The 13036-nt window shown below is 41.8% G+C and overlaps 1 protein-coding gene across 2 annotated transcripts in view; it reads left to right on the top strand.

The window, feature by feature from the left end:
- ALKBH8 (alkB homolog 8, tRNA methyltransferase) overlaps positions 1-12621 on the top strand; it is a 55207-nt gene extending 42586 nt beyond the window's left edge. The window contains exons 8-10 of one of the 2 annotated variants that reach the window (XM_050912566.1): positions 437-702; positions 10537-10686; positions 11920-12621. In XM_050912566.1, coding sequence (XP_050768523.1) covers positions 437-702; positions 10537-10686; positions 11920-12489 — 986 coding nt within the window. In that variant the 3' untranslated portion in view covers positions 12490-12621. The remainder of the gene's footprint in view (positions 1-436; positions 703-10536; positions 10687-11919) is intronic. The other variant, XM_050912555.1, reaches the window with a different exon arrangement.
- Positions 12622-13036: the final 415 nt, after the last annotated feature.

The raw sequence follows: 13036 nt of genomic DNA, 5'->3' as shown, positions 1-13036 counted from the left end.
AGCAGTCAGATCTGCAGTGATAGAGCCATGTAAGTGCCTTAGGGCAGTACAGATAATAATAGATAGGTGGCTCAATGATTACATGGAATTGAAGTCCATTTGTGCCCTCAGAACAGAATTTCAGAGGCTGAATTGCAATGATGTCATGATCTCTGGTATTAGGGGCACTGTCTCAGTTTTGAAAACATAAACCTCATTAACATAGCAGGATAAATGATCACTGCAGACGGCCTCTGGTACACGTGGGCAGGTTGCTTGTTTTAAGGTCATCAAACACTTCTGCAGTTTGACCTGCATTTCAGTTTTTAAAAGGTAAAGGAGGAATGAAGCATTTTTTGTATTTTAATATTTCACTTTTATTTTGCTAAGTAAGTTTAACCAACAAGGAATTACTTTAAAAAAATTATATTTTTTGTGTATCTGTTGCTATATCTAGTTTACCCATCTGTCTGTGACAGCCAGAAAGGACAGCAAAGACAAGTACAACCTTCATTTCCCCACAATGAGATGGAGGCCTCGAAGCTGGAGCAAGAATATGTACACAAGGTGTACGAAGAGATTGCCACACACTTCAGCAGTACCAGGCATAGCCCATGGCCCCGAATTGTAGAGTTTCTCAGGTCCCTACCAAAAGGCTCAATAGTAGCTGATGTTGGTTGTGGTAATGGGAAATATCTAGGCATCAACCAGGATTTGTACATGGTGAGTAGCAGCTACTGTCATTTGTTTTCATTGGTACTAGTGTTTATTCCATCGTGCAGTTGTAGCATGTTGGAGCTTCAGTTGTGGGAAGAGTGCCAAGAACAGAAAGCTGTTTCCTGATCCAAGATCAATTACCAATTGTGTTAGGTTTCCACATCTGTTCACTATCTGCATTACCCTTTTCTTTTTTCAAAGCTACTTTTGCTTTGCAAATCAAAATATGTTAATAAAAAAAATAGTAATGGGTACAGTGGCTTGAAAAATTGTAACGGATGCTTTAGCCTTTTTTGTTGTTGTTGTTGAATAAGCTTATTAAAAGGGAAAATGGTTGGGCAGTTTTAATGCTTCCAACAAGTTTTTCACTTGGCTTGTTACCAAAAGACTATCAGGCTGGTGGGTGGGGAATGCAATGTGCATGTCCCTGAAATCTCCATGGGCAGCACTATTTTTAATACCTCCTCTTCAGTTCCTTTTGGCCTGGTGGCGTGGCTCATTTGTGAATGATGTCATGTTTGGCTGTCCCGCCTCTGACTCTGTGCATAGGCCCAGTAGATATGCCAACATAAAATTCATGGGGGAGTCTCAACTTCAGCACAGATTTCTGGCCTTTCACTCACTCCCTTTTCTTCACTTCTAGACAGTTCTGACATCATTCTGGCTGATGTTCTCATCACATTCCCTGTCTCACAGTCTGTACTTAGCCCAGTTTTACTTCTCTCCCTTCTTATCAGGGAGACATGAAGCACATACAAATATGAACCAAGAGATAGTTTTTATTGCAAATATTTCAAAGATGTTTTTGTAAGGGTCAAACCTCCTGTTGTTTTTACCCAAAAGAAATCTGAGAGGTGTGCCTTATAGTATCTGCTCTCCCCTGTTCCAGAATTGTCTGATTCTTTCATGTGCTTGTACTGTGAAACACTTTGAAATCCATCAGGCTTGAAAACTTCTGTGTTAAGGGAAAACATTCATTATTAATAGTAAAAGTCAGACTTGTTTGTCTGTTTCAGGAGTTTCTGTCCTGCTATTTATATTCAGCTATAAAATGTAAGTTGTTATTTACAGCCCTGTCTGTATTAGTAATGGATTTATTTCTATTACTAACCAAATCAACGGATTTATAAGTAGGCATGTTTATGCCTGACTGCTGTAGCCTGAAAATAATTATTAATGTTCACTACATTTCAGTCTTTCACTCCTGACTCCTGTAAGAAAAATCAGCAAACCTAACTAGAGAGGAGATAAGTTTGTCAGGGTACCATGAAGGTCACCTGGTCCTAGAATGAATTTGGTAAATTGCTGTTGTGTAGGTTTGTGGTAGACTTTTAAGGCAAAATCTCTGCAAGATGCTGTGGTCAGAAATTGCCAGCAGCAGTCTGTTTTGTGGAGCCCGCAGTTAACCAAGGGAAAGAAAGATCGCCTATCTACTGGCAGTCAAATAAAAGCCAGCCCCTCTCCTCTGTTACTTTAGGAGTTACCTCATTTCATATGTGCCTGCAGGAGAAATCCAAAACGTGAAAAATAACAGTGAAAGGGAGGAAACTTTTAAAGAAGCAGTTGAGACAGTTGAAAAACGGAATGTAGGAATTGCTTCATTCAGTTGGCCTCCCTTGACGTTCTATTTTCTACTGGTGACAACTAGTTGTTCTTGGTTGGAGCTAGACTCTAGACTTTGCATTTGCTTATTTTCATCTGCAAGCCATCACAGAGTCTCAGGAGGATGGATGTGACTCCTTCTTTCTACTATATATATTTTTATGTGTCAGCCAAAGTGTGGTTAAAGAAAAACCCGTGTATATTGTGTTTACAGATTTTTTTTTTTTAAACTTTTGACAAGGTATCTCAAAAAGACTAAGAGAACTAAATTATCATAGGTGAGAGGAACAGTGTGGTGTTACACTGGTTTGGACACGAAGGTAGGACTGTTGGATGTCATTTGGTACTGATCAGGGGTTCTCAGTGGGTGTCACTTAGATCACGTAGCATGGATATGAGTGGTTGCTGCTAGTGAGGACAATGAGGTGATCCAAGGGGACCTGACGGTTTGGGAGCAGGTTAAACTGCAGCAAACTGTTTTCTGCTGAGAAAACAAAATTCTTTGGACACATTTGGTGCCATTTATCAGATGGAACTTATGGTCACAAAATGCCAGGAAGCCAAGCACTGAGCAGCAGTCATAAGGATCGGGTGAAATTCTTCTAAGAGACATAAAATTGCTTTGTTCGTAACTAATACAAACCCTTGTTCTTTGACCTTAAGGAAAGTGCCAGTAGACAGGAGTTAGCAAGACATTTTTCTTATGGTTAACTTCTTAAAGAGTGAACTGTCCTGATGGTTTTTTGTCCATCTTCACCTAAAGCAACTGGTAATGGCTATTATTTGAAGCAAGATACTACTTTAAATACTTCACTGTTTCTGTGATTGCGGAAGAGACTGACATCAGTTTTTTATTTTGTGGATTCTGATTTGTGGGAAATCAGTACTCATTTATTCCTTAATGGGAAATCAGTACTTGTATATTCCTTAATGGGATTTTTACCTCTGTTCCTTGCTATACTGCTCTATGGGAAATACTGTAGAGTAAGCGTCAGTGATGTGTTGGTATTATCCCTGGTAGCCAGTCTCCTTGGTATGGTGACTGTGTTGGATGAGTCAGCCTGTTCAAGTGTTCTTTTTATCTAAGGGAGAAAGGAGCAGTCTTTTCCACTTTTTATTCTCATTCTGGGTTCTTATTTGGGCTCAACAGAAAGGTCTGATTATACAGGGTTGTTTCTCATACTGCATTACTTCCATTTACCATGGGTTGGGCATGGAGCCGAGGGTGAGGGGTTACAGAATGCACTTCGTATATCAGGTGCATCGCTGGGATAAGGGGAGTGCTCTCTAGATGCAGGGCATCAGTTTCCTCCCTCATTTACTCCTCTTGACTTGGGGGCATAAAATCCAGGCAGAAACTTAATCAATTGCTGCAGCCTTTCCTTCACAGCAATTGCTGTGGCTCTTGGTAAGTTTTTATGCACAGTGCACTGGAGCTCTTAGCCTAGGTCCCATTGGGAAAGAAGCCATAAAGCAGTGCTCTGAAACTAGGAGTTATTTAGGGGTTGGGTAGAGCACTGTTAGTACAGCTATGTAGCTTGGAGTGTTTTGACTCAGAAATACTGAAAACTTGAGGCAAGCACTTTCTGAAGGCAAGCAATGCGCTCGAAAGGTTACTGTACATTTTTGGATAGGATACTTTAAGTAGCAGCGCTAATGGTAGATCAAAGCTAAGGTAGCTCTCCTGATGGTTTTAATCTTCAGGCACTGTCTGAAAACGTCTCCACTGTGGCCTGTGCTATTGCATTTGCTTCAGTTTCTTTGGATTATTATATATAGCCTTATCTACTTGAGTATCCTTGTGTGACAATGAAATGCACATGAGTCCAGCTATGCTAAATGAAAATGACAGTGCTGTAATGGCTGCATTATTCTGACACAGTGAAAGAGCAGCAATTTCAGGACAAACAAATTCAGATTAAGAACGTTTGAGTGAGAGATGGAATCCAAGTCTGATGTAGTTAGGACAAAGACTGGAGAGAGATTGAATTTAATAAAGTTTCAGATTACTTTTTCTTTTCTGTCTTCCCCAGCTTTTTTATTGTTTGAATGAATGCAAAAGAGAGAAATGGTTTTAGGTTTATTTTTACACAATCCCCTCTCCACCCAACCTCATTTGGGGGAATTATTTTAACAGTTTATATTTAAGTGCTTTCAAGCTTGATATTCCTATCTGTAAGCAGGGCTTTTATTTCCACAGAATGCTACATTTCAGCCTTACCCATCCCCCCATCTCAAGGGTTTCATTCCAGAGCCAGTTGACATCATTGCAATGTATCTCATCAATTTTTATGAGCTTTAGCTCTGTCTCCCAGTTTCCAGTGTTCAGGTAGGTGTGGTGATGTGTAAATCCCCACAGGAACATTCAGCATCCTCACGGGGCTAGGGTGTGAGTGAAAGACATTGAAGCTTTTCAATTTTGTGGTTTACATTTTTAATTGAACTGATAAACTGGTGGGAAATCCAGTCACAAACAACTGCAAATGCCCTTGGGTAGATATTTTTTCTTTATATATAAAGAAATTACTCTCCTTGCCAGAATACTGATACTAGGAAGAAAAATGATGGCAATGAAGGAGCCCAAATGGTTTGCTTTAATACAGACATTCCTATTTCTGTAGTGTGTGTCATTCAAAGGTAATCAGTAATGTAGCTTGTATTTCACATGGCCTTGTAAGACACCCTTTTGCTGCGAGATGTGCATCTCTGTTTTCTGCATTACTGTCCCAAACTGGAATCCACTGGATCCCACTGGAACTGTATAAAAGTTTTATTTTGCCAGGGTGTGGGGAAGAGGGAGGATGAATATTTGCTGAGGTATGGTTGCATAATGGTGGGTGGATTTTAGTTGCAGTGGGTCCGTGTTGGTTGAGAACAGATTCCTATCTGAAGGACTTAGTAGTAGTGGGCAAAAGCAGGAAGGACAAAACTAATTGGTGGAGGTATACCTGGAGCAAGTTCACTGTATCTTAGTAATCGGAGGGCAAGGCAGAGGAACCTTTCCTGCCCTTTTCTCTCAATGAATAGGAGTCATTAAAATGATGGGAGATCTGGGAAGAGAGCTTAGAAGGAACTGGGCAACAGCAGCACAAAACCAGAATGAACGCTGAATTGCTCAGCTTGGTTGACACTTTGTCATTGAGAAATGAACTTCACGTTTTAGACATAGCACTTTGTTTCCACAGACACCCTGACTGTACGCAATGGAAAACCAAAACACTACGTGAAAGGAATGCTAAAGGCCTGACTCAGAGCAAGTGAAGCAAGAAGATTTGTCTGTCTTGCTGTGGCTGTGCTGATGTCTCTTTTTCTACTTATGTGTGTGTTTGTCGGAATGTAATTTGGTTCCTTGCGGCTCTCATGCTATTAGTTATAGCTGAGGTGTTTCTCCAGGGAGCCACATAATTCCATTTGGTGACTGGATTTCAGAATTAGATGTTGTTTTCTTCATCAGTTTCTAATGTGCTGAATCAGTCAGGTGTCCAGATACTTAAATGAACTAATTCTACCAGGCAGAGTTAGTTATAATGAGATAACATAGAATGAAAATATATAATGGTGGGCAACATCGACCTGTCTTTACCTATCTTTATTTAAGCTTGCAAGAGGATTTATCTCTTGCAGATTTGCAGCACCATTACAAAGCAAGCTCTTTATTTAGTGTCTTTTGCCCCCTAATGATCTATTCCCAACCACTGCATTAAGTAGCTTTTATAAAACTTAGTTTAGCTACTCCTGGCTGAAACAGTGGAGGTGAATGTGCTTGGGAACGCTAAGGAGCAGGATGGGATATCTGCCTGTGTTATCCCGTTCCCAGGGAGCCAGTACAGAGGTGCTGCAAACTCAGACAAATCGCAGGTGTTACATTTGTTTCTCCCTTCACTTATCGTCTTTTATCTTATCTTGATACTTCCGTTAGTCTAAAGGTTTGGGTTACCCAGCGTGCCCTAAAGAGAGGGTGCTGTATGCCAGAGTGGTGACATGCTTTTGCCTGTTTCCTAAGTTTTGTGTTTGCTGGGGTTCTAGTTGCAGAGTTACAGGCCTCTGTACTAATACGGATTTCCTGGCTTAAAACAAGAGTTGGATGCAGTTAGTGTTTATCCAGATACAATGAAGATCAGTGCCTGAAATCCCTGTTAAAAATGTAAGTGGATTCTGAGCCCCAGTACAGAGGTGTCAGTGGCCACTCTGGAGCTCCTGTGAGCCATTCGCCACATCACAAAAAGCAGCGAAGAGAGGGTGGAGGTACCTGCCAAAAAGGCAGGGATGTGGGAATGGCTGCCTGGAGTAAAATCCGAGAAACCTGAGAAGCCCGGCTCCTTTGGGGAAATACTAAAAGGTGTAGAGCAACTCGCTGAGAGGTGGGCTGGCTGTGAGGGGTTTGTGTGGCGGGGTTTGGTTATGGGGGAGGGGCTACAGGGGTGGCTCCTGTGAGAAGCTGCTAGAAGCTTCCCCGGCTGCAACTCGGACCCGCCTCTGGCCGAGGCCGAGGCCGAGCCCATCAGCGACGGTGGTAGCGCTTCCGTGATAGCATATTTAAGAAGGGGAAAAAGACTGCTGAAAAAAAGACCTGCAGCAGAGGGAGGAGTGGGATGTGAGAGAAACAGCCATGCAGACACCGAGGTCAGTGAAGAAGGAGAGGGAGGAGGTGTGCCAGAGCAGAGATTCCCCTGCAGCCCGTGGTGAGACGGCAGGCTGTCCCCCTGCAGCCCAGGGAGGTTAGCGGTGGGGCAGAGATTCCCCTGCAGCCCGTGGAGGACCCCACGCTGGAGCAGGGGAAGAGTGAGGAGTCCTCCCCCCTCGGGAGGAAGGAGCGGCAGAGACAATGTGTGATGAACTGACTGCAACCCCCATTCCCGTCCCCCTGCGCCGCTCGTGGGGAGGAGGTAGAGGAATCAGGAGCCAAGCTGAGCCTGGGAAGAAGGGAGGGGTGGGGGGAAGGTGTGTTTTTAAGATAGGGTTCTGTTTCTCATGATCCTACTCTGATTTGGTTGGTAACAAATTAAATTGATTTCTTTTTCGCCGAGTCTGTTTTTTGCCTGTGACCATAATTGGTGAGTGATCCTTCCCTGTTCTTGTCTCGACCCACGAGCTTTTCGTTGTATTTTCTCCTCCCCATCCCGCCGGGGGGAAGGAGTGAGCGAGTGGTTGTCTGGTGCTTTGTTGCCGGCTAGGCCTAAACCACGACGCTGGCTAAGAGGTGGATTCAGCTGAATAGTCGGCCATGCTATTTGAGATATATATGAGAAATTGGGGGGGGGGTTGAGCAAGGAATTTGATTTGGAAAACTGGGAAAACAGGTATAAGAAATGATTGAGAAGACTCACAGATAATAAGAAATAGGGAATCTTAAAAAATGTATACAACTTGGCTCACCGAGAGATGTACTAGATTCTGTTGGTTTTGGACGCTGAACTAATAGTAATCCATCTACCTTTCTCCACTCTTCTAGAAGAGATGTCAGCAAGGACAGTATCCTGTGCTGAGCATCAAAATTAGAGATATGAACTGGCAAAAATGAAAGCATTCCAGTTATATTTTGAGAATTTCTTTTTAAATGTTTTGATTACATGTTTAGTTAGAGAAGAATAAACCTATTCTGAATTGAAACATTCCTTTGAACTGTTTTCTGTAAACGAAGCTTCATCACATCAAAGCTTCCGTGTGCTTCAGAATGTGGAAATCAGTAACAGAATTGGGAATAGTTGAGTTTGGGGTCTCTGCCCCTTGCTATAAATGTTTTCTATACTCATAAAAATCATAGATAGGCTCATTTTCCAGCTGTAAGCTGGCATTGCACCACTGAAGTTAGCTGCTGTTTGCTAGCTTATTGTTTTCTAAGTGACTGAAACCAATGTATTTTGGTTTTTAATGAATGCATGTTTCTTGTAAGCTAGAAAATGCAGGAATGTGGTCATTATAATTCTTTTAAAATATCGTGCAGAGATAATTCTAGTAAGGATGCTAAATTTGCTTAGCTTCAGCACCAAGCATATCTGTGGCGACTCCCTGTGTTCAGCATTTATGCATATTTGCATAGCACCTATTACAATGTTTACATTTAAAACCACATAAAGTTTTAGCCTAATACACCTATTTTAGAGCAGCTGTGCATTCAAAGTGATCCATTTCAAGGTCTCCATTTCCATTGCGAAACAGAATCTTTTTGCTTGGATGTAGATTCACTTTAGTAAGTATGACAATACAAGTAAGCCTGACTTCGTAATTATTTGATATAATTTAGATGCAAATGAGGACTTCACATTCTAGCAGTCATGCCTTTGTTCTCATTCTCAGTTCATTGAATTTCATCAACATACAGTGTAGTCCTTTTCAAGGTCATTTTGGGAGGGGAGGATTGAGTTCCATTATCCAGCCTGTTTTTACTATAGAAGCGCAGGGCCAAAGCAATTCTTTCTGGGAAAGCTTGTTGTCAGTGGAAGTTGCAAGTATTCTCCCTGCTTCTGCCAGCAGTGAATTTGGTCCTTTGAGTTTTATTAAATACTGCATGCTAATGTCTTAATTGCAAAAGTAGTTGAAGGCACTGGTAATGAGGCGTGGAATCTCTAACGTGCAGGTTGTCAGCTAAATCCATTCCATGATGAGAGTAATTTAAAGACACTTCAGTTGGCTTCCAGTGTGAAATGATGGGGATTTATGTTTACTTTCAAGTAAACAAGAGTTTCCTTTTTTTTTTATTTGTAGATAACACTATTCACTCAGTGCTTCAGTAAACTTGGGAGACAAGGCCAAGGAATAAATGGGAAGAAAGGAATGCTAGGATTGATCTTTTCAGGTCTGTTTAGAGCTAATTGGCAGGACAATATGTACATATTCATAGTACCTTTTTTTGTGGAGGATTATCTTGGGTTGTCAGGTTGGCATTTTCACAACTGTTTCATTTACTTTGGACCAAAAGTCAGGGACCTGACTAGAAAGCAGCTCACCTGGACGCTTTCAGGACATATGACTGGAACAGAATCCTGATTTTCTTCAAAACTGTGATGGTAGACTGAAAGCTAAAATGATTTGAACTGATAAAATGAAAAGTTATGATGGAAAATAAATATAATTTCACTAATCACTGCAAAAGAGATTTTTAATTTTAGCAATACTATTGTCTCTGCTGGGTTGATTAACCAGAGCAAGTTGTTTGCTGTTCTTCTTGCATCAAGGATGGTTTAGTATTCTTTCTGTGTCCAATGCAATAAACACTGTCAGCAGTAATTAGGATTCTGAATGTCTTCTCTGCTATCTACTTGTTGCTGATCATTGAAAACAAAAATAAATTTAATATTCGCATGAAAGCTGAGTTTGATATATGACTTGGTAGCAGGGCTTTGGTTTGAGTATTCAATGTGCGCGGCAGATGTGAACATGAGGGTGGTGCATGCCTCACTCTATTTGTTCTTTCAGAAGGGTCTTGATCAGTTTGGATTTATTGGTTTTATGCAAGCATGTAAAAAACCTCTTCTAGGTGCTTTTTCTTACCATCTTTGACCTGGACAGCGGGCAAGGTTCAAAGGGGAAAAAAAGAAACGTTTTATGAGGTGTCCTTAAATGATTCCTAGGGGTCAGTTCATTTGGACTGTACAGAACCTTGGAAGATTATGTTGTGCTTAAATTTTTGTGGATTGTGATACTGAGGGCAAAGAGGACTGTACCTGAGCACTTCCTTACTTATACTGAAATGACGAAACCTGGGTGATTAGTGAAGCTGTGCAACATACTTCAGTGATGCCACCAAAGTCACGAGACTGTCGTTTACACTTGTAGATTCAGCTTTTGTGAGTTCGGTATTTGGCTGCTTCAAAAGTTGTCAGGTTACAAATGGCAATTGAAAGGAAAAGAAAATACTGAGGTTATGTCACCTCTTGTTTTGCTGGTTTCAAGATACCTTAAGAGCCAGTTGTGAGGAAAAGTTAGGTTGAAACCTGTTCTGTCTTAAGCTGGTTCAAAATCAGGGTGCTATAATGAGCTGTCTAATGTCCAATCTGCCATCTTTGTTTTAAGTAGGCATCAGGGGTTTTTTTCGTTTTGTCTATACCTGGGAACCGTATATTCCTCTTACTTAAGGCTATTTTCTCATACTTGCTCTTGTTTTTATTTCAAACTAAAATGTGTTACCTCAGTAGAAGACTGTGATGACTCTATTACTGTAAGCATCAAGTAAAAATCATTTTCCTGTCTTGTAATTATCCTCTTATGAAAAGCTTAATGAAACACTTTCTGTTATAGGTTGGCTGTGATCGCAGCAAAAACCTAGTGGATATTTGTGGAGAAAAAAATTTCCAGGCTTTTGTCTGCGATGCCCTGTCGGTGCCAATCCGCAGCGGTTCTTGTGACGCCTGCATCTCTATTGCTGTAATCCACCATTTCTCAACAGCAGTAAGTCACCCCTCTCTGTGCTCCACTGTACTGTTGTATTGCTGTGCAGAGCTACTAATACTACAAAAAACTGCTAGTTTGGGCTCATGAAAGCAAAAGGGAAGAACAAAATGGGGAGAAATCGAAGGTTTGCATTTGGTGTAAGCAGTTGTCAGAGCAGAGTTAAGCTGTTGTGCTGCTGCTGCTTCTTAGACTTTCTCTTCACATTCTCCCTCTGCTTGTCAGATGCCTTTGCTCCTCCTGGCACTTTGATCTAGGTGTTTGTGTTTCATTTTCGTCTGCTTACAATTAATGACAGTGGAGGAGGGGGCTCTGCTTTGGGAGTCAAGGGATACGTTACTTCCCGGCTCAGATCTTGAGCACATCTCATGGTTTTTTTTCTCTGTGCCTTCATTGTCCATCTGCAAACGACAGGGACACTACTTGCTAGTCTGCCATATCTCTGGGCTGTGTAAGCTTCTCCTGGCAGGAACTGTGCGATTCTAACAAGCTTCTAGACCATGGAGCCATAATCTTAGGTGGGGCCCACTGGTCTCTCCGTACCAGAAATACAGTGAATGTTTCCAAACCCAGTATAAAAAAGTAGGAAGAAGTCTGTTTTGGAGAAGGCTGACGTATCTGTGTTTGGGTGGTCAGAGGACCTGTGTTTAAGCCATAAATCTGACTGCTTCAGCTGCAAACTTAGGGTGTGTATCATCTGGTATGGTAGATTTTAATCTGGGATTTTAGATACTGAACAACCTTCTCGAAGAGGTGTGTGTCATTTCCAGCTGGACTGATATGTCCAAGAGATCCTGCTCAGCACAGCACTGTTTTCAAATGGAAAGAGAATGATAGAATCATTTAGGTTGGAAAAGACCCTTAAGATTATCGAGTCCAACCATAAACCTGGCACTGCCAAGTCCACCACTAAACCATGTCTCCGAGTGCCACATCTACATGTCTTTCAAATACCTCCAGGGATGGTGACTCAACCACTTCCCTGGGCAGCCTGTTCCAATGCTTGACAACCTTTTCGGTGAAGAAACTGTGTTTCAGTGAGAATTGTGTTTAGGAAAATGTCTGACTTGCACATAGTGATGGACTATATTGTGAACAAAAATGAATAGTGGAAAAAAATTCCTCTGATTTTTATTGTATCTTGAGGGGGACAGTAAGGAGGAATTGCTGCCATTGCATTCTCCTGTCTTTTTGTTTATGTACTAGCTTCACACTTTTGCTTTTCCTTTATAGGAGAGGAGACTGGCTACTATCCGTGAACTAGCCCGGCTTCTAAGACCTGGTGGAACAGCACTCATTTATGTCTGGGCAATGGAACAAGAATACAAAAACCAGAAGTCTAAATACCTTAAGGAAAAGAATGGTGGTAAAGACAAAGAGGAGGAAATCAATACTGGCACGGCCCAGAGACCACTTAGTGGTGAAATGCCTAATAGCAGCAGCCAAGACTCAGCATGTCCTGACCGACTCCTTAATGACTCGAAGGACGAAGGCTGTGATGCAAAGCCAGTAGCACACTCGAGACTGCCTGTTCACACTAACCGAACCTCCTTTCACTCTCAAGATTTGTTGGTTCCCTGGCACCTGAAAGGTGGCCCTAAAAAGAAAGGGGAAGGCATTGATACAGTGTTGTTTCCAGCTGGCTTGAAGGAATCACAAGAACTCAGCCCTGTTTTCCACCGCTATTACCATGTGTTCTGTGAAGGGGAGCTAGAAGCAGTGTGCAGATCCCTGGATTGTGTGAGGGTTCAAAAGAGTTACTATGATCAGGGAAACTGGTGTGTGGTTCTAGAAAAGTTGTAGCCGGTGGTGTTTCCTCCACTATCTGTGGTGTTTTGTTTGGTTTTTACAGTGTGAAAGATATTTTTAATGCAGGCTGCAGCTATTACCTCTTTTAAAATAGCAGAATAAAGATTGTTTATTGAGTTAATAACAGTAACTAGCACTGTGTGCATATGTTAACAAAATAATGGCCAAACTCAGATACTACCTCTGCAGAGTGTTTATTTTACTGTTGTGAATTACAGCGAAGAGGATTAAGTGGGAAAATACTGGCCATGGAAATCATTAAGGCCAGTGTTGAGATTTAAAGACAAAGGGCTTGGCTTTCCCTTCTCTTACACCAGTTTATGCTGGTGTAGCTGTCGTGGCCTCCATGCAGCCCACAGCTAATTGAGATGGAGCTCTGGGCAGGAAGGGTAAAGCTATTTGCTGTATAAAACTGTGGGTCAGGGAGGAGGGAGTGAATGACATGTGAAGCAGTTTAGCTGAAGAGTCAAAACATTGCCTGAAGTTCGGTCCTGCCTGTTTTGGTGTCTGTCAGGGGTCACAGATCTCTTTCAGTTTGGAG

This window comes from Gymnogyps californianus, chromosome 1, assembly GCF_018139145.2.
Source record: "Gymnogyps californianus isolate 813 chromosome 1, ASM1813914v2, whole genome shotgun sequence".
Taxonomy (NCBI): Eukaryota; Metazoa; Chordata; class Aves; order Accipitriformes; family Cathartidae; genus Gymnogyps; species Gymnogyps californianus.
This window is presented reverse-complemented; position numbering and strand designations above follow the sequence as displayed.